Here is a 20,300-nt window from a genome sequence, read left to right on the forward strand (position 1 = left end):
GGAGTTTCAGACTCAGCGACAGATGAGTATCTGAGAGCAAGATTTTGCGACACCGACTTTCGCATATTTACAAACATCGTAGACATAAAGTGATATGAAAGGCAACTAGTATCATCTCTTTCACATTTCGCGGATCCTTGTGTTTTCGCAAACGTCCCTGAGGTCGTCAGGGGGGCAAAAATTGAAAGTTACTACAAGAAAGATTATGGCGAAAGGTTTCTTGGACGTTCAAGAAAACGATTTTGAAGATACATGATGGCTTCTTTGCCGCCGTTTTTTCAGGAATGGATTTAGCCAATGTTCCTACGAGGAAAATGCACGTTTTTGTTTGCGTCCATTTACGCAACACGCCTCGCATATTTTTAGCAACTCCAACTTTAGATGTTACTATCTAGACAACCAATCAGAATATCGAAGAAGCCTGACATTTTTTTGTTGATTGATACCTTGTGAATAAGACTGCCAAGACGTTTTGCTTGTGATGCGGCATCCGATACCCAATAAATTAAATAGAGGAACCCACGATCGATTCACGTCTTACCAACTCCTGACACTTGATTACATGTCAAATGTATGCAGTACACCGCGGTTAAAATATGTAAGTGATTTCTATATACGTGTCAGGGTATCAACCATTTTATTTTTCCTTGTGCTGAGAGGAGACCAATATATCACCGCCACCAAAGAAAGAACTCGGCCAATATGCAGCACTCTTGACCTCACGCTTCGCTAACAACGCATATAGCGATGACTATTCAATGCATTTGCTCACGTTAGCAACAAACACCCATGGGCCATAAATAGACAATGAATCGACTAATCAGAGCGCGCCCTTTATGTTGGTTCTGTTAGAAACTACTAGAAAATCCCAGTCATATAAGTATTAATGGTACATCCATAGATTCAAAGGTCGAACAAACCGAGACAGAACAGAGCTAAAATATATCATTATTAAAGAATTAACATAAACTGACTGACAACCACAGATTTACATGTATTAACGATATGTTTACAAATTACACAAAGACGAGCTTGAATAGTGGGAAACAAAGACATCTTTTGTCAGATGAACTTTCTGTTCAAATGGCAAAACAATCGTGATCGTATACCGTGACATACTCACATTCGAAACATGGCGCAATTAGATCTCGAGCTTTGTTACCATGTAGCTTTTCTCGCTGTACTTCTTCCTCTGGGTTCAGGTGAGCACCGTATCATTTGAAATCTACTCGTAACTTTTTTTTATCCTTTTAATGACTAAATGAAGCGGAATTGGTTGGATATATCTTTCACCTTTGAGTTCTAAAGCCTAAGACTTCCGCACCCTATCACAACTTCATGAATCGCCAATGCAGGCAGCATCAACAACGTTTTCTTTTACTTCAATTATCGAATTTAGCGAAATTGGTTGTATACATCTTTCAATTTTGAGTCCTGAAGCCCAAACGCCTGTTATTCAAACGAGGTCTAACCCAAACCGCGATTTAACCTAAGCAATGGGCCTCAGCTATTCTCAGTTAAAGGGTTGACTCAGTGATGAGATAAAAGTCCTCCGACTGTTAGTTTTCGGCCCTCTCGTCACTGTTCACAAAAAAAATAAATGTTCAGATAAAAGGTTCGGCTTCGATGAAGATAATTTTGAACGCGGTTTTGTTAAACAACGGCTAAACTTTGTTTAAATAATCGGTCCTCAGACTCCCTCACACCGACGTCACTTAATCGTCAATGCAGACAGCATCAATACCAAAAAGATAAAAGAGCTGTTCCGGTTTTCGCACAGTTCTCATGAAAATATCACCTTACAACGAACCGGAAAGTTAAAAACCTCTATGCGTTTGTAACTTTCCCAGTGAGGAAGCAAAGAGAAACTCACAGCATTCAGTTTAAACTTTAAATCATTCAGCAAACAGACAGAGTATGAAACAACTATGTTTCTTTAGAGTTATCAGGTGGTAACATCTGCCTCAATTTCAAGTTAAAGGGCCCTTGAAAATTATTCTACGAGTACTGTTTACTTTATTTTATTTTAGCTATGCACTTTAGTGCAAAGATTTCTATTTAACCCGATACTCTTCTGAGACAAAGTTAATCGCAGATGTTCTGTTGTTTTTCACCAAAGAATTGTATGCATAACGAGGTAAGGATTAAGTATTATGGATTCTCAATTTTCCTCAAAGAACTTTTGTAAAGAGGCAGTTTTCACCTTAACAGCTGATAACCCTGGAGGGCACAACAAAGCATCAAAGAGTGAAATTTAAACTGACGAACAAACAGAAATTACGTATGATGCAAGATCCTCGCAGTAGATAGCGCTATTAAAGCAATAGCGAAAATCAGACCTGAAAAAAATCAGGCCTGTACAGGACTCGAACCACTGACCTCTGCGACACTAGTGCAGCGCTCTACCAAGTGAGCTAACAAGCCAACTGGGAGCAGGCCGTTAAGTTGATTCGTAATAAACCCGTGAAAGTGATAAATCAGATACAATGAAATATATGAAGTTCATATATTTTCAAAAACAAAGACATCTTTTGTCGGATTAGCTTTCTGTTACAAATGGCCGGTCATGCAAAACAATCGTGCGGTATTCCGTGACAGTTTCGCTCGAAACATGTCGAAATTTAATCTCGAGCTTTGTTTCCGCATAGTTTTTCTCGCTGAACTTCTTCCTCTGGCTACAGGTGAGCACATATTATTTGAAATCTAATCTCAAGGTTTATCTCTATTCTAATTTAATACAGCTAGCGAATTAGTTGAACCATAGTAACTATGGTTGAACATGTCTAAATGTTACGCGCACATCACAACTTAGTCGCTAATGCAGACAGCATCAATACCAAAATGATAAAAGAGCTGCTCCGAGTTTCGCTTTTATTAATGATTAAAGGCTGATAGTTTCGAAAGAAACTGTTTGGGGCTGCGTCGGTGGGAGTAACGAAATAATTTGGATATATAAACAAAGTTGAAATGGTAAATTGGCCACAGTAATGATTACAAAAGCTGACATTTCGAGCGTTAGCCCTTCGTCGGAGCGAAACGAAGGGCTAACGCTCGAAACGTCAGCTTTTGTAATCATTACGGTGGCCAATTTACCATTTCAACTTTGTTGATATATCCAAATTATTTTGTTAATGATTAGATTATCTTGCAAAAAAGGGGACAGTTGAAATCCTTCACGCTTTTTTGACTACCTCAGTTAGGCACATGAAGGAAAGAGTTAGGAAAGTCAATTTAAACTTTGAACTATTCTGTCAGCAAACAGAGATTCTGAATCCATCCTGAAGCTGTCGGGTGGTAACATTTGAATCAATTCAGGTTAAAGCGCCCTTGGATATCATTATGCCTGTACTACTTAGCCTAAAAATTTTATTTTATTTAATCCGGTATTGCACTAAAACAGAGCTAGGCCAAAGATAGTCGATTCTTTTCGCCGTTGTTTGTCTTCTCATGAAGGAACTGTATGCTTAATGAGGTGTGAATTAACTATTATTTATTATCAAAAACTGGATCCTTGGATAATGCAATTCAAGACTTTTTATTGGCTTAGCCATTATGGTATATGAGCCAATATACCATAATCTACAAATATGGCAAGCGTACGCGTCAGCTTAAAATCAAAAGGGAGCTAAAAAATCCGGCTTTTTCTTACAAAATAATAATTTCTTGGGAGAGTTTTTATAAAACAATTATTCTACTCGCGCTTGTTGGATATGAGATGATCATAGCCAACTCGGCGTTACGCGCCTCGTTGGCTATCTTTCATCTCATATCCAACGCACGCTCGTGGAATAATTGTTAATTATTCTAGTACAATGTCATTTAACTGAATAAGGTCATGATAACGTGAAAAATATGCCACGGTAATACACTGTGGAACAGACAAAATATAAGCAGTAAGGAAATGGCCGCAATGAACGATCCAAACTTTCTGTTAAGTTCTTTTAGGCTTGACTTGTAAAGAAACGATATTTCATGCGCGACAGATTTTTTTGTGGCTATTGTCTACTGTAGGAGGGATACCAGCACTGTATATTATTATATATTATTAGTATATACTAATTTGGGGATAGCGTTAAAGATAGGCACTTGTTATCTTTGCAGGTATAGAAGAGTTAATTTACTTTCCTGTTTACCACCATCGACCACCACTTCGGTAAATAGTTGTTAACTATCTGTGACATGAACCTTTTATCAGAGGTAATTTATAAAAAGATTTAAGGCATCCACGTGCTTCCCACATCCAACTCATTATACCTGTTACAATAATTGTTATGATTATGTTAAATGCAAATGTAATTTTTTCTTTGTAGGAGCCTGTGTTGATTTAAATCTTGGAGTGGGAAGTGGGACAATTCCAGATAGTGACATAACTGCCTCTACTGAACAAAGTGCCCGCTCTCCAGCCACGAATGGTCGACTGAACTACACATCAGGATCATCATGGTGTGCAGAAACTAGTGACACTAACCCATATCTACAGATTGATCTAAAATCACTACATATCATCTGTGCTGTGTCTACTCAAGGGAATTCTCAAGCAGATCAGTGGGTGAAGAACTACACACTACAAATATCCACTGATGAAACAACTTGGACAGACTACAAGGAAGGTGGACAAGTCAAGGTATATAGGAAAGACAGTATGAGACATAACTGCTCAAAAAAATGACCAGTGTACACTTAGATAATTTGTATAACATGGATTATTAAGTCTGACGATATAGAGTATCTTACAATTAAAATGATATCGAAATCTTTTCCTTATTAATTGTTTATCTTATGGTATCTGCACTGTTTATATTTTTATACCCTGCTATTTTTTCTAATTTCGAAAAAAAGTTATTGATGATATGTGAATATTTGTTTGTTTCAAGTTTCTAAGAGGAAATGACAACAGGAACTCAGAAGTGAAGCATGTTGTTTATGGAGTGTTAACAAGATTCTTACGATTTCTGCCACAAACACACCAGGGTGGGGTGTGCATGAGACTAGAGGTGTTTGGAGTAGAAAAAGCGTCAAGTGAGTTGGAAACTTTTATATATTTTTACATAATTGCTTTCGTCATATCATTATTTTTATTATTATTATTATGTTTAATGAGAAATAACTTTTATTGAATCTAACATGAAAGTGTATAAAAAAATAAAAAAAATCTTGCAAGTTACAATTCTCCTTTTAAGGAAAAATATCACTAACCTAAACTACATAATTATATGGCTATGAATAATAAAATTATAATGTGCTCTTAAGGTAGTCTATATCTTACTTTAAGTCTCTTGACAAAGGAATACAAAGTCTTCAAAAGTTCAACGCAAAAGAATAATTAGAAAAATTTACTATAAAAATAATAAAAATAATCTATAAATGATGAGTTTAAGGAAGTCTTGCTCGACCCTTCTCTACTTCCAGATCCTTGTCCTTAATGTCTAAGTTTCTCCTTCTCGTGGTTCTAGATCCCCTTAGACATAGGAGCGCGCTCCGCAAAATTGCAAAGGACACTTTCGCTCTGACCCATGAAATTGTTGTGGGGTAGCTCTCTTGCTTTATTGCAGATAATAGCTCTGCTAATCTTAGTGGTACCTCAGGTATTCGTCAGCCATCCCCCCCGTCGTTGTAAATACCAGTGGGGTGAAAGTGCCTTGCTCTACTTCTGTTACACGGGAGTTGTATTTTCGCTTCTTTTCGTTTTCATGAATCCTGTAAATCTGCTTGGGGCTAAGATCTCTGTATGAGTCTGTATTGGGATGACACACCCTTATATCGAAAAAAGCAGCCCTCTGTCCCCCCCAGAAACCCCTACAGTGGACGTTGAGGTGTGCGTTAGGGGATTGATTAGTCCCTCTGGGAAATTACTCGCTTGTAATAGGTTGTAAAGCCGGTTCCACCTGCACATCGTAACGAACCATGTCGAGCAGCTCTGCCTTTAGATCGCGTATTTCATTGTGACGCTTAATGACTAAGCCTCCACGATGGCAGATCATTGCGTGATCCACTGTAAACAAGCTCCCACAAACGCATACTGATGGATTATAGGGTATTGGCCAATCATATCGAAGCCTCGCAGCGTCCCTAAATTCCCGCTTGTTGAGATCGAAATCCATGTCTTTGAGAGGAATAACTGTAAGCCAGTTGGATGCGCCTTTTCACAGGCCAGGTCTACGGTTCTTTGTGTCTTGTCTGGTAATAAGGCCTTCACCTTCTCGAGCTTTTCTTTTAGTCTATCATCCTTTTCTTTCCAGGTGACGTATACCAGTCGTTGTACCTCGGCCTCTTCTGAGGTCTCGTGGGATTGCGCCTCTATTTTGCTTACGAGTGGAGCGCTTACCGTAACAGACGCTAAATAATCCGCATCCGCAGTATCAGATGGATTAATGAGCCCAAGGTCTCCCATACGCACCAGTAATGGTACCAGACTACGCTCTTCATCAGAACAGTTGCGTTCTCTGAGCGAGGGTATAAATACATCCGAGATTGCATGCTCTAAGGCTGTAGTAGGTTCTCAATATCCGGCAGTGTCCTCATAAAAATACTTCCACCGGTGTCGAAGCCCAAATGTGAATGCGGCGTAACTAGCTTGTGGCTGAGATCTTGCAAACTCCGTCAACCTCGTCACTTCTTTCACCCACTCTTCTACCTTTCCACCCACATATTGCTTAAGATAAGACCGAGAGCCCAGCGCAGCGCCAAGGTGTTTGTGTCCCTCGGTAGTGATGTTCATACCAATCCCTGCAAACATTTCCTTCGCGTGGTCTTCCTTATCCGGATTAACAACAAGGCAGCATTTCTTTGAGTTAGGATTGTATCCAAGAGTCGGACCAGCCTCTCTCAACTCACCCCACCATTGCTTAACCTGCTTAGCCTTAACAATTATTATTATTATTATAACCGTAATTATTATTATTATTATTATCATCACTATTATTATATTGTAGGGTAGTCTAAGATACTCTTCTAATCTTTACTTTTTTAGTCTATTTTGATGACGTATACTTGTTATTTAGATAAGTGTTCAAAAATCTCAGAAATCAAAAACACCAAGACACCCATGACAACCTGTTATTCCTTTGCTCAACATGGAATTAATTGTCAATAAATATTCACCCAGGAAACTAAATTTAAGTCAGAGGGGAATAGCTGAAAGGAAAGGGCTGAATTTAAGTTTATTATTGTACTCAAAACTTCATTATGAAATGTTAAAAAATCTGAATGTCTTTAATTTCTGACCAATTGTAATTTTTGTGAGGTAAAGAATGCAAATTAATGGTTATGAAGTATCGGGCAACTAAGTTGAAGTGAGAGTTGATCTACAGATCTTATAAAAGGTATTTCTTTGAATATTTGAATCACCAAACATAATTTGTGTAGAGATGCTCGTAGCCTTCTCCTAGTCCTCACTTACCTCTTATTTAAAAAGTAACGAAAGCAACTCTGAAATCCACAGGCCCTGTGCTGACGCTTCCCGCGGCGCATGCGTAACACCGTAGATCTAATGTGTTTACATCTCCACCCTGAAAGTCTATTGGGTGTGATAAACAGCAAGGCTATAAACACTAATAGGAAAGACTGATAAGCTGAGTGCATTGCAATGAGAATCTTAAAAGGCTTCAATGATATGTCGTAAATGTAGTCTGTAAAAGAGTTCATAAGTCTAATTTCGATGGTTTCTTTAGAATGCTAACCAAACAAATATCACAAGGCATTCGAAATGAACAACAAAGTACTTGAGAAACAACCAATCTTCGAGAACTAAAACCTAAACAAAACTCCCCGATGAGGACACTGAGCAAGGTCAAGGACGAACTTAAACACCACTAACCGTCGGTCAAGGGCACATCACACAGAATGTAAAAATAAAAATGTGATCTAACACAAGATTCGCAAAAGGATTTCAAGATAATGAAACGTGCCTGAACAATTCAAAACACCTAGTCAGAAAATTACTAATTTAAGCAGTTCCCCAACAGTTCTAATTTTAGTAGTTCATAGCATCTTGTTGAGTTGCTGTTTCTGGACGTTTTGTCGATGACGAAGACGTTCTTGATTCCACTGTATAGTTTGCGAGCGCTGGAGTCGTCCGCTGCAAGGTAGATGCAGAAGACAGAGCTGAATAACGTATACGCATGCGCTAGGTTTTGCCGCAGAAACATGAATTTTGAGTCATTCGCATGGTTAATTTCCTATTCTGTTGCTTCGAGGCGTCGTTTTCCTTGCTGCTTTTCTTTTAGAGAACAACCTCCAAAAACTTGGTACACCCCCTAAAAATTTTCACAAATTAATTTTCTCCTTTAAACCTTTGGAGATAGGAAAGTGCCTTCGACGAAAAAAGAGTTCCTCGGTTTTAAAGGTCAGCCCATATTATTTTCCGGTAATTTCGCTAAATTTTAGAGCTAGGACATTTGAGCCCGCGTTGTTGACCGCATACCCACTGACGTAGCATTCATTATTCAGCTCTGCCGATGCAGAATACAACAAATGGCAGATATTAGACCTGAGCCCGCGTAAAAGCGGTTTTGTCTAAAGATGTACGGAATCGAGGCACTTCGGTCAAAGCCTTGGTAAATTCTCAAAGGTAACGTTGTATATGTCAAAACAACTCGCATTTTATGCTATTTTTCTACTTTTATCGACAATCTAAAGCATTCAAAAGGCAAAGATAGCAATGGTTAGACATATCATTGCGTTTGGATGCAACAACCAGAGCGACAAACCACATTCCAAGCATCTTTCGTGGCATTCACTGCCACTGGGCATCAGGAAGCTTCTGGCGACTTGGCTTGTCAAGATCAAACGGGAAAACACGCCCGTAAGTAAAAATTCCTTTTATGCAATGAAAATTTTGAAAAGGAAGACTTTTCCAGTCATATGCTGGCCGGAAAGTTAGTCTTTAAGTCAGACTCAGTTCCGACAATATTCAGTTTCTCCGAGCAGAAAACCAAAAGGAAGGCTCCGAAGGAAAGACGCTCGATTGATGATGACTTTCCGGCCAAGATGTTTGCAGTGTGGTTTATCGCCTCGGTTGTTGCATCCGAATGCAATGCAATGTCTAAACATTGCTATCTTTGCCTTTTGAATGCTTCAGATTGTCGATAAAAGTAAAAAAATAGCGTAAAATGCGAGTTGTTTTGAAATATACAGTGATACCTTTGAGAATTTTCAAAGCCTTTGGCCCAAGTGCCTCGATTCCGCGTATCTTTAAACAAAACCGCTTTTTCGCGGGCTCAGATCTAATATCTGCCATTCCCTTTTTAACCGGTATCCCTTGTTTGGCAAATTTTATCCATGCTCCTGCTATGGAAAACTAGGCACTCCATGGAGTTGTAGTTACTCTTACGGTTGCTGTTTGGAGAATTTTATACATGTGGCACAGTTTGCAGTCAGTTTCTTTATATCTCTTGATATACCCGGTTAAAATAGACAACCTACTGTTTTCAGAAGACATTTTTCTTTTTCCATGTATCCTTGGTGTATGATTTGTAACATTTGCTGGCGGGGCTCACAGGAAATTACTAGGCGGTGTCCCTTGAGGATATGGCTATTTTATTCTGTCATTCCAGAGCTTTCTTAAGTCTCGGGCGCATCCATTCAGGCATTCTCGTCACTCATGGTTTACCACATCCTTTAAGTGGGCAAGTACAGTGTCTTACATTCATTGGTACACCCATGTATTTCTTCTGGTTTGTCAGAACTAGCTTTTAAAGTGCTTGTGATCATGTCAACTTCAAGCAATGGTGCTACAACGTTTTTGCATAAAAGTGTGAAGGCTGAATTTAAATTATTACCTTATAGCTTGTGATTCAGAAGACATTGGTTTGGCCTCTGGTGGTACAATTCCAGACAGCAGCTTCTCTGCCTCCTCGTATTATGACCATAGGTCTAAACCCTCTTTTGGTCGATTGAATGGAACTAATCGGGGTTGGGAACCCGAGACCAAGACCAATCTTGCTGACTTCCTACAAATTGACCTGCTGTATGAGTACGTTATTTGTGCTGTGGCTACCCAAGGAGCTAATGGTATAAGCGAGTGGACAACAAACTATAAGATTCAGTTATCAATGGATGGTATCACTGCTGTCACCTACCAAGAAACCAATGTTGACAAGGTCGGTATATATGAAGGTCATACGCAGATACATTAACATATCAAAACAGCCAAAAATATATGGGTCCTAGAACACTGATTCAATATTTGATTCAAGAGGAGGGACACAAAAGAAGTGTGTACCTGGTCAAGACTCAGTCTCAATTACTTTTTTTAAGTAATTTGCAAAATGTGTCTGGAATGTACATTATTCGTTCCAGCAAAAGCACAAACTTATGTGCGTATACATAGTATAGTGTATAAATGTAATAACATAGTTCATTTTCAATACTATTTAAATGTTAATTAGCCCACGTCTTGTGGACTTACTGACCATCACTTCTTAAATTTACCATTTGATTTACGGAACTGTTTAGAACAATACACAGGAGATATCAACTACAGTTATTACCCACACAGAAATACTAATCTTTGTGTAGTCATTGAAAAGGATGAGGAGTGTATCAACGGAACTGAGCGTATATGTAGGAACAAAATAATTTTTCTTTAGCCAACTTGATTGCCTTTTGTCCTTTATGGAAACATCATGGAAAATTCTGTTCCCACTCAGGGTGTGATTCCAAAATGAAGTCTTCATACAATTTAGTGTTAAACTATTCCTTTAATTTCTAACCTTTAAGAAAAAAAGAAAACTGCCTGATTAATCAGGTCATATTATTTGTTTCGTCTTTCTTTCCACCATTGTCATTCCCAGTGAACGATTTTTTACAACCGATGGATTATGTTCTATAGTTTATTGTTGTTGTTTACAAAAAAATGGAGTATGTAATCGAGAACAAAGAACGCAGAAAACATTTTGTGAAAGTGTCTCTTATTTTTCGGTGTGTTGTCGAACCACCAGTTCTTTTATTATGATCTCTCACAAACTACATGTATCTCTCCCCAAGGTAGTTACCAGATATGATATGCAGGGTCACATACTGATCTGGGTTAGTTTTGTAAAAACCGAAACTAAGTCTTTCAATAGCATTAGCCATTACAGACATGGATATAGCTGATGTGTAATAGTGGAAAATGATGCAGTAGAATAAAGAAAATTTTTGATACAATAATTTCAAATTTGTACCACAAACTATAGATCTTTCCCGGGAACTCAAACCAAAATGGCATCGTTAAAAACAGTCTTCGGGAGTTTTCAAGTGCAAAGTTTATCCGCTTTCAACCAACAACATACCACATTTGGAAGGCTTTGAGAGTAGAAGTTTATGGAGTACTTCTAACTAAAGGTATTTATTTAAAACTGAAATTAACATTGTCCAGATCAGTTAAAGAATTATTTAGTAGATCAAGCGATCAGAAGTACGCAAAAGATCTCTAAGGGATACCACCTTATCAGATTTAGGGAGAACCATGTCATCAGCAATGCGACAGTCTTTGTTTAAATGTGCATCTGTGAAACACTGGAACGATCTCCCAAAAGAGTTAAGAGAACTCAGGTCCTTATACTTCGTTCTCTCTCCGCATTTTATTCACCTCAACTTCGTCTCGGTCCATAACAATGTAAAAAAAGGAAAAAAAACTCAGCAAAATCCAGCCATCTCGACCTCACGCTTGGTAAATAACGCAAATGCATTGATAGAGCCTTAGTAAGATGAGAATTTTTTTGAAATAATTAAAGAGCTCACCATAAGAGAATTTGACAATCAATAACTTTAATTCTCTTTGAGCCTTACCTCATCTACTCTACTGAGATCCTTCAGGTTCTCCATTTGCTAAATGAAAGAAAGTTGTACTTACAATATTTTTATTCATACTTGATATAATGCAGTGTGTGATGTGATTGTTTACATTGCAAGTGCACTGAAGATTCTGGAGGCTAGAATGTTGCCATTGCAGCACAATTGCTTGCCCAACTATCCGTAGAGCACGTCTTCACGCTTAGGATATAAATAATGTATATCTAATGCATATACACAGTCCCCTCTGGTGATGATCCTCCGCACTGCTCTGGGGAACATTTAATGCTCTCTAAGTTCACAAGGATGATTAATTCACTTTCGCATCAATGATAAGCAGAGAATAAAAACACATTACTGTTGTTCTTTAACATTTCAGTTCCCTCGCAACCTCCTACTGCCTTCAATTTGACTACGAGCTCTTCTACCAGCATCACAGCTTCCTGGCAGTTACCACCAATCTTTGCCAGGCATGGAAGAAACATTACAGGGTTTAAACTGTTTTACAGAGAGAAGTGCTTTGCAAGGTGTTTTTCCTTCTTAAATATTACCAGTGGATCGACATTCAGCAGACTTGTGACTGGGCTCCAAAAGTACACAGAATATGAATTTCAAGTCCTGGCCTATACTTCCGATGGTGATGGACCGAAGAGCCCTGTTAAGGGTGAGAGAACACAGGGAGATGGTATGTGCTAGATGAAGGAGGAAGCGAAAAACATTATCACAATTTTGAATGGAAGAAATTTCAGTGGACCTGCGAATGAAATTAAAGAGAGAAATGATCTTGTTTACAATTGAAGAAAGAAAGCTAGAAAAAGTTCAGGCTTCAATAGAATTCAAAACCGTGCCTTTCATAACTGGGCTATGAAGCCACACATTGAGAGCGAGGCAAGTCTAAGAGGCTTCTCTGTTGGGTCAACGTAAAATTTTTATTTGTTAATGGCTGCCCTGCTACAAATAATGGAAGCCTAGCACATGGGGCTTCCACGGTGTCCCTGTAAGGTCCTCTAAATAAATTACGGCTCCCATAGCTGCAAATGCTTTGGAAAACAGCCGTGAGCCCCCGTTCAAAGCCATGGGTCTGTTTCCTGGTTATATGTAAAATTTCGAACAGATTTTTATTAATTTTTTAGGTTGTGTTCAGTATGATCTTGGAATGGAGAGTGGAAACATTTCAGACAGTAGGATAACTGCTTCTTCTTCCAGCACACCAGCCGGGAATGGTCGACTAAACTATGAATTAGGAGCACCATGGTGTGCAGAAACAAATGACACTAGCCCATATCTACAGATTGATCTACAGACACTTCATATCGTCTGTGCTGTGTCCACTCAAGGGAATTCTCAAGCAGATCAGTGGGTGAAGAACTATACACTACAAATATCCACGGATGGGACAACTTGGACGGACTACATGGAAGGTGGACAAGTCAAGGTATATAGGAAATACAGTATGCGACTTAACTGCTCAAAAAAGTTACAGAGTAACACATGCCGAAAACATTGTGCCCTTATGAAAAACAATATGCACTAAAAACATTTACCAGATGAGGGCAATTTTTACCCGAATTGACCAATCAGAGTGCTTTGTTTGTATCAGTTTACCGCCGGGTAAAGTTTATCCTAGTGGGGTAAACTTACCATTAGCAATTCGCTCGTTAGAGCCCTTTTATGGGCTGTATCGACGCAAAATAATTACATTCTTTCGATTGTGCCTTCTTAGAATCGGATTTCGCGATTTGGAGTTGAAAAAGGGGCAAAACCGATCAGCTTATATCTAGGATGGCGCGCTTTTGGATTTTTCGGGATTCGAAAATTGACACGGCTATGTTTGCTAAGTCATGTTTGTTTTACCTTTATGATAAAATATTGTTGACATGAAGGTGTTTTATTGACAGGTTTTAGGTGAAAAGGGTCGCTTTCCATTCAACAAAAATCACGGGTTCAAAATGTCGGTATTTTCACTGGCCGAATGGAACGATTGCGACCGTATCTAAGAGGGTACACTCAAAATGTATTCCTAAATTTTCGAAAACTTATCGCGGAAATTTTCCCGTTGCATTCGATTTCTGACCGGAAATCTCGAAAATTTATGTCAAATGGAAAGCGCCCACCGTGACACATGTAATCTTTAACCATCTTGGTGACACATGTAATCTTTAACCATCTTGGTGCCACGTCACGCTCTGAAACCTGCTGAGATGTTTGTTGATTCCACGAAAGAGGAATCAACAAACATCTCAAGATTGTCATTGTAGCCTAAACCATTTTTAAGTTCTGGAATTATTCAAGTTATAAAATGTCATATTGGAGAGCGAGGTTACGAGCGTGTGCGGCACTTTCTGATTGCTATTGTTTTTTACTTCCTTTTGTCGACTGCTCGGACAATAGTCGAAATAATAGAATAACTGGTAGTTTCAATGTCAAATTGGGTGCCGGCGTCAGAGCTTAAGGAAATACTGATAAAACGACTTGAAATTAACGGTATAATACGGGTTGGTGTGGCTTTTTAAAAGAGAATTACGATTTTTCCAACTTGATCAGTTTTAAAGGGCTTTTGTGAAATAACGACAGAGCCCCCCAAAATTTTTTTCTTGAGTTAAGAAAAGAACGTTTACTCCGAATGACACCATTTTTTACTAACACTTCACTGCTGCTGAATGCACTGAAAAAAAATATTTCCATGAAGTAGTACCTGATCGATATCTTGGCAACTCCACTCGCAAATCGGCAAAAATTGTTCGCATAATAGAGCAGCCAAACACATAAAAATCTCTTGTCCTCTAAGAGTCATCACTAAACCGTTCAAGACCTTGATGAATACTTCCACAAGCAATTAAAGACATCTATTTTGAAAACTCATCTCGTCTATCGTGCCCTTGATTTCGAGCAGAGAGGGACGGCTGTCTATCGATATTTCCACATGCATTTTACGTGATGTCATCACAAACATCCCGGATATACAACACGCAATCGACTGCGCATGTCTCCGATCTAACATCTTGATAAAAACAATATACCTTCGCGGGTGTCTGTCCCAAAAGAAATTGTCAACGCACTGTTTGAAGCGTAACTACCGTAAACTATATTTATTGATGGAAAGGTTACAAAATGCGTTATCCGAAAAAATTGTTTTGTTAAGGTTGATCTAATCGTATCCGACTGATGCGTGCCTATTCGGTGCGGACAAGTTGTTGTGGAGTTGTTCCAATTAAAAACTTGAAAAACAGACCGCCTGTTCCGGCGATTTAACGAGGATTCAGGACGACGAGTACGTTCAATTTTAGCATGATTTATTTACGCAACGAACTACATGACAAACTCTAGACAGAATGGCGAGAGTTAAGGAAACAAAAACAAAAACGGAACCGCATGCCACACAGCAATGTCACGTGCACGAGTTTTGGTGCGAACACCGCCGATGGGAACGCAAAGGCGTCCTGCTGAGCCTCAGGAGACTCTCGGCAGAAACACATCTTGCCAGTGACAATCCTGGTCGGGTGCCGGCACATGATGACTTCGTAACACACTAATTCCAGTCCTTCTCGATGATAATTTTTTTAACGCCATTCTTCGTCAAATTTCTTTTATTTCTCTCGCTTACAGCTTGTTGATTCAGACTTCAATCACGAACCTACCCCGCTCTAAAAGTGCGTATTACTTTAGTGGCCCGTTTGGCTCGGCAACGGTAACAAAGGAGCAAACGAGTAAAAAAGGAGTTGGCTCGTTTGGTGAATAATTCTAAATTAGCCACTTGGAGCTAACCAGCGTGTATGCTTTATAAAGGAGATAATTCAACCCTGAGGCGCGCATTTCCGTTTTACCGCGTAATTTGAAATTGCAAATTCTCACAGCTTCTCTACTTGCTCGTGAAAAAGCTTAACCTCGACTTGCTCAACTTTTAAATGTTATAAGTGGTTATACGTGGTTTCACATACCAATGAAAAACCAGTTTCTAGTAGTACATGTCAACTTGAGTAATGTGGTAACAGTAGAATGGAACGTAGGTGACCACAATTTGAAAAGGAAATTAGCAAATTCCTCTCAGTGTGAGATGAAGCTTGTGTGCGGCATTCTTAAAAGGAAAACGGTCGGTGTAAAACTGGGACAGCTACGTTCTGAAATTACGCTCCCTTCTGTGAAATTATTCGGAAAAGATTGAATTTTCTTAATTCTTCCTGTTGCCTTCCCCATTACACAAAATTTTGTAGTGGAACTTCTGAGGAATGGTGGCTGGTCTGCGTAGCTGTAAAATTGGACAACTTATTTATTACAACATTTTCCGTCAATAGTGGATATTGAATTGAAAAATCGCGCTTTGTTAGTGGGTGCCGGCGTCAGAGCTTGAAGGAAATACTGATAAAACGACTTGAGATTAACGGTATAATACGGGTTGGTGTGGCTTTTTAAAAGAGAATTACGATTTTTCCAACTTGTTCAGTTTTAAAGGGCTTTTGTGAAACAACAACAGAGCCCCCCAAAATTTTTTTCCTGAGTTAAGAAAAGAACGTTTACTCCGAATAGCACCATCTTTTACTAACACTTCACTGCTGCTGAATGTACTGAGAAAAAAATATTTCCATGAAGATATCTTGGCAACTCCACTCGCGAATCGGCAAAAATTGTTCGCATAATAGAGCAGCCAAACACATAAAAATCTCTTGTCCTCTAAGGGCCTGATTACATGAGCCGAGCTGGCCCGGTTAGCCGGGCTGATTTCTTTTGTTTTCACGCTTTGGCGAACACCAAAACAAAAGAAATCAGCCCGGCTTACGGGGCCAGCCCGGCCCATGTAATCAGGCCCTAAGAGTCATAACTTTATCGCGGATGTTTTCTTTGCTGCGTGACGAGACAGCAAGATGTTTAGAGATTACATGTGTCACGTTTTCTGAGAGCGAAACGCTGCGCACCTTACATTACAGTTCGAATTGTTGATTGTTCTATCGATTTCGTAAAGAAAAGGAATTTTGGAAACGAAATTTTTGTGGAGGCTCGAGGATCCATCGTGATCTTCCAAGTTACGCTGCTAAAGTCGCCGGATAGAACGCTTTAATTAGATTACACGCCCGATACTTTGATACGTGAGGGTAGATTACTTAGTTCGATAAGTACGCTCTCGAATTCGCAAGAAGCACTCTTCGGAAAATCTGGAAATAACGATTTTCAAGAAGTAGTTTCCATCACGCATACATCGAAGAGTTTTGCGACTACATCAGAAGTAAAATGTGACACCACTCTCTGCAATATTCGAGTAGTTTCTCAGGAAGGAAGAAATGGCTAAACGCACATGGTTTCTTTGGTGCGTGACGTGGCACCAAGATGTTCACAGATTACATATTGTGTCCATAGTTGTATGTGTCACGTTTTTTGCGAGCGAAACGCTGTGCATCGTACATTACAATTCAAAATGTTGACTGTTTTATCGATTTTATTTAAGAACAGAAAGAAAAGGAGGACATTGTCGTGGCGTCCCGATGATCGATCGCGAGAGTGTAAGTTCGATGCTAACTTGGTCGCTAACGTCAAGAAGACGCGCGCTAGGATTGCTGCAGGATTATATTACACGCCTGACTTGCTATTGTATAAACTTGTCACCTAAAACCTGTCAATAAAACACCTTCATGTCAACAATATTTTATCATAAAGGTAAAACAAACATGACTTTGCAAACATAGCCGTGTCAATTTTCGACAATATAAGCTGATCGGTTTTGCACCTTTTTCAACTCCAAATCGCCAAATTCGATTCTAAGAGGGGACAATCGAAAGAATGTAATTATTTTGCGTCGATACAGCCCATAGAAGGGCTCTAACGAGCGAATTGCTGATGGTAAGTTTACCCCACTAGGGTAAACTTTACCCGGCGGTAAACTGAAAAAAACAAAGCACTCTGATTGGTCAATTCGGGTAAAAATTACCCTCATCTGGTAAATGTTGTTAGTGCATATTGTTTCTCATAAGGGCACAATGTTTTAGACATGTGTTAGTGTACATTTATGACTGTAACATGGACTATAAGGTCTGATAGTGTAGAATATCCCACAAAGATGGAAGTCCTAGATAAGAATTTTTGAGCTTATTAATAATCATTATGGCTGCTAGTTACATTGGTGATATTTTAATCCCTGTCACTTTTTCAAGTTGAAAAATTAGTTATTGATGATGACTTGTGACTATTTGTTTGTTTCAAGTTTATGAGGGGAAATAATGACAGGAACTCAGAAGTGAAGCATTTTGTTTATGGAGTATTAACAAGATATCTGCGTTTCCTGCCTCAAATGCACCAGAGTGGGGTGTGTATGAGAACAGAGGTGTTTGGAGTGGAACAAAAGCCAAGTGAGTTTGAAACTTACTTATACTTACTTTTGCATGTTTGCTATTATCATGTTGTTATTAGTTTTATGTTGTAGGTAATCAAACAAATAGTCACAAGTCATCATCAATAACTAATTAAGTATTAGCTTCTCTATATATATTTTATTCTTTAATTTAGTCTTTAGTTTTTTATAGAGTTTCTCCTTTAATTTCGATTAAAACTATTTATCATGATGCTAATCACTAGTTTATACCAGCCAATCTATCAGAGTGCTGATTAGTTTATCAGTTGAATAAAGCGTACTATTATCATTATTATTATTATTATTAAGAAACTCTTTTAGTCTTTAAAAAGGTTTTTTGAGACCTACTAGCTTTTCTTTGGTGATTCATGGTTGTGTTTTAGATTAGTGGCTAAATTGTACAAACTACTGTTTCTACACTCATCAAAGACACCAAGCCACCCAGGATAATCTGTTATTCTCATGCTCAGTGTTGAATAAGCTGTCAATCAATTCATCCTTGGAACAAAACTCACATCAAAGGAGAATAGTTGATAGGAAAGGGCTTAAGACTGTGAATTTACTGTTGGTACCTTTGAATTTTGATGAGTTTGAAACTCATATTTATCGTTACGTGTTTGATATTATCATATCATTGTATTTGTTGTAGTGTAGAGGGTCCAGAATAGGTTTTCTTCAGGATCCGGGATTGGGTTTAGTTGAAGACCGGGATCTGGGAATTTAGAGTAAGAATGGAGTGAGATGCGGGATTTTTTATATGAAGAGGACACAAAATCGACAATTTTGAGAAGTGGGATTTGGGAAATAGTCACTTAAATAAACTGAGAAACAAAAAGTCCATTGATGAGAATTTTCACAGAAACTGATCTGCATGTAAGTCCTAAAAAGCCTTGTCCCCCAGCCAGTCGTTTTTTAGAGGATAAGATTTCCCTTCTTACCACAAATGTTATAAACCAGTTATGTTGCATGGCATTAGACGTGGAGAATAGCCATTTGGTTGTGCATCATAATTACAAAGATCCATTTGGCACGATGTTGGAGTGCACAAAAGACTTTTGAAATGCAGCCAAAGAAGGCTTAGAGAGGACAATTGATTGGGTGGCGTACTAGTTTACAAATCCAAAGTCTTGGCATCGTGTACCAATGGCAACAATGGCGCACCAATGGCGCCACAGAGCATGCAAAATATGAGGAACTGAGCATAAACCCTGGTGTAACTGTGCATCAGCTCTTTGTCAGACAGAAAACAATGATGGCAGGAGCTTGACTTCTCCTGTCGTACCTCAATGACAGAGAAACTCAGCCGAGTGAGCCTGTCAGCCTTGTATGCTCTGATTTTAAGGAGTAGCAAGAAAACTGCTGGCCACAAGATGACGAGGAAGATGGGAAATATGATTCCCTCAGCAGCGAATTGAAAGAATATCGGATGAGTCATTTCCAGATGATGAGACCGCATGTGATGATGGTGTCTTTCTATCTTTGGAAAGAGGGAGGTCATTTTCTCCTTGGCAGGGTTTCCTGCTTGGGAAGAAGTATTTGTTTCACAGCAGAATTTAGTTCAGATGGAACTATGGGATTGCTGTCACCTTTTGTTATTTTAGGCATTTGTCATTCGTTTCTTTGATAATGAACTGTCTTTACTAATATATTTTTCCTTGCTCAAATTTAAATGGAAAGGAGATGTTGCCATAAGCAGCCTACGCTATTCGAGCAAAACTTTGAAAACTTCTGAAATTAACCATATAATCTTTTTAGTGAAAAGAAATAAGTTATGCCGTATATCATGGTGAAGAAAGACTTCAACAGATCAATGCTGGTTAAGAAAATAGGTCGTCGACTTACTTATTTAAAGTCTTGATTTACCACAATGCATTTTTTGTGTGAATTATCAATAAATAATGACATGATTTCTTGTGCAATTTTGTGTGTATAAGCACTTGTAAAAATTTTTCAGAGTACAAATTCCAGTTGTCCCAAACTAGTCGTGCAATTTTGTTTGCAATTTTGCAAGTTTGGAAAGTTTGTTCATAGCAAAACCGAAATAGACTCAAAATCGTCTTATTTCCAGTACTACTGTAAGTGGCCAAACCTATTATTATAACGATAAATACTTAACTTTTTATGCCCTCATCAAAGAAAGTAAGCCACCTTCAATTATCTGTTATTCTCATGATATTCAACATTACAT

At 38.6% G+C, this 20,300-nt stretch overlaps 2 protein-coding genes across 4 annotated transcripts in view; one reads left to right on the top strand and one right to left on the bottom strand.

The window, feature by feature from the left end:
• The window catches only part of LOC111347091 (uncharacterized), a 325,446-nt gene that overhangs the window by 161,313 nt on the left and 143,833 nt on the right, over nt 1-20,300 (bottom strand). The window lies entirely within an intron of this gene.
• Nucleotides 1,033-20,300, top strand: part of LOC111332280 (protein sidekick-1) — a 32,211-nt gene continuing 12,943 nt past the window's right edge. Inside the window, exons 1-8 of one of the 3 annotated variants that reach the window (XM_088737386.1) lie at nt 1,033-1,202; nt 4,311-4,624; nt 4,875-5,019; nt 9,787-10,100; nt 11,178-11,325; nt 12,155-12,460; nt 12,909-13,210; nt 17,966-18,110. In XM_088737386.1, coding sequence (XP_088593512.1) covers nt 1,133-1,202; nt 4,311-4,624; nt 4,875-5,019; nt 9,787-10,100; nt 11,178-11,325; nt 12,155-12,460; nt 12,909-13,210; nt 17,966-18,110 — 1,744 coding nt within the window. In that variant the 5' untranslated portion in view covers nt 1,033-1,132. Of the gene's footprint in view, nt 1,203-2,553; nt 2,682-4,310; nt 4,625-4,874; nt 5,020-8,637; nt 8,804-9,786; nt 10,101-11,177; nt 11,326-12,154; nt 12,461-12,908; nt 13,211-17,965; nt 18,111-20,300 lie in introns of those variants that run through there. The other 2 variants (XM_088737385.1, XM_088737387.1) reach the window with 2 other exon arrangements.

The sequence above is a fragment of the Stylophora pistillata genome, chromosome 11 (assembly GCF_964205215.1).
Source record: "Stylophora pistillata chromosome 11, jaStyPist1.2, whole genome shotgun sequence".
Taxonomy (NCBI): Eukaryota; Metazoa; Cnidaria; class Anthozoa; order Scleractinia; family Pocilloporidae; genus Stylophora; species Stylophora pistillata.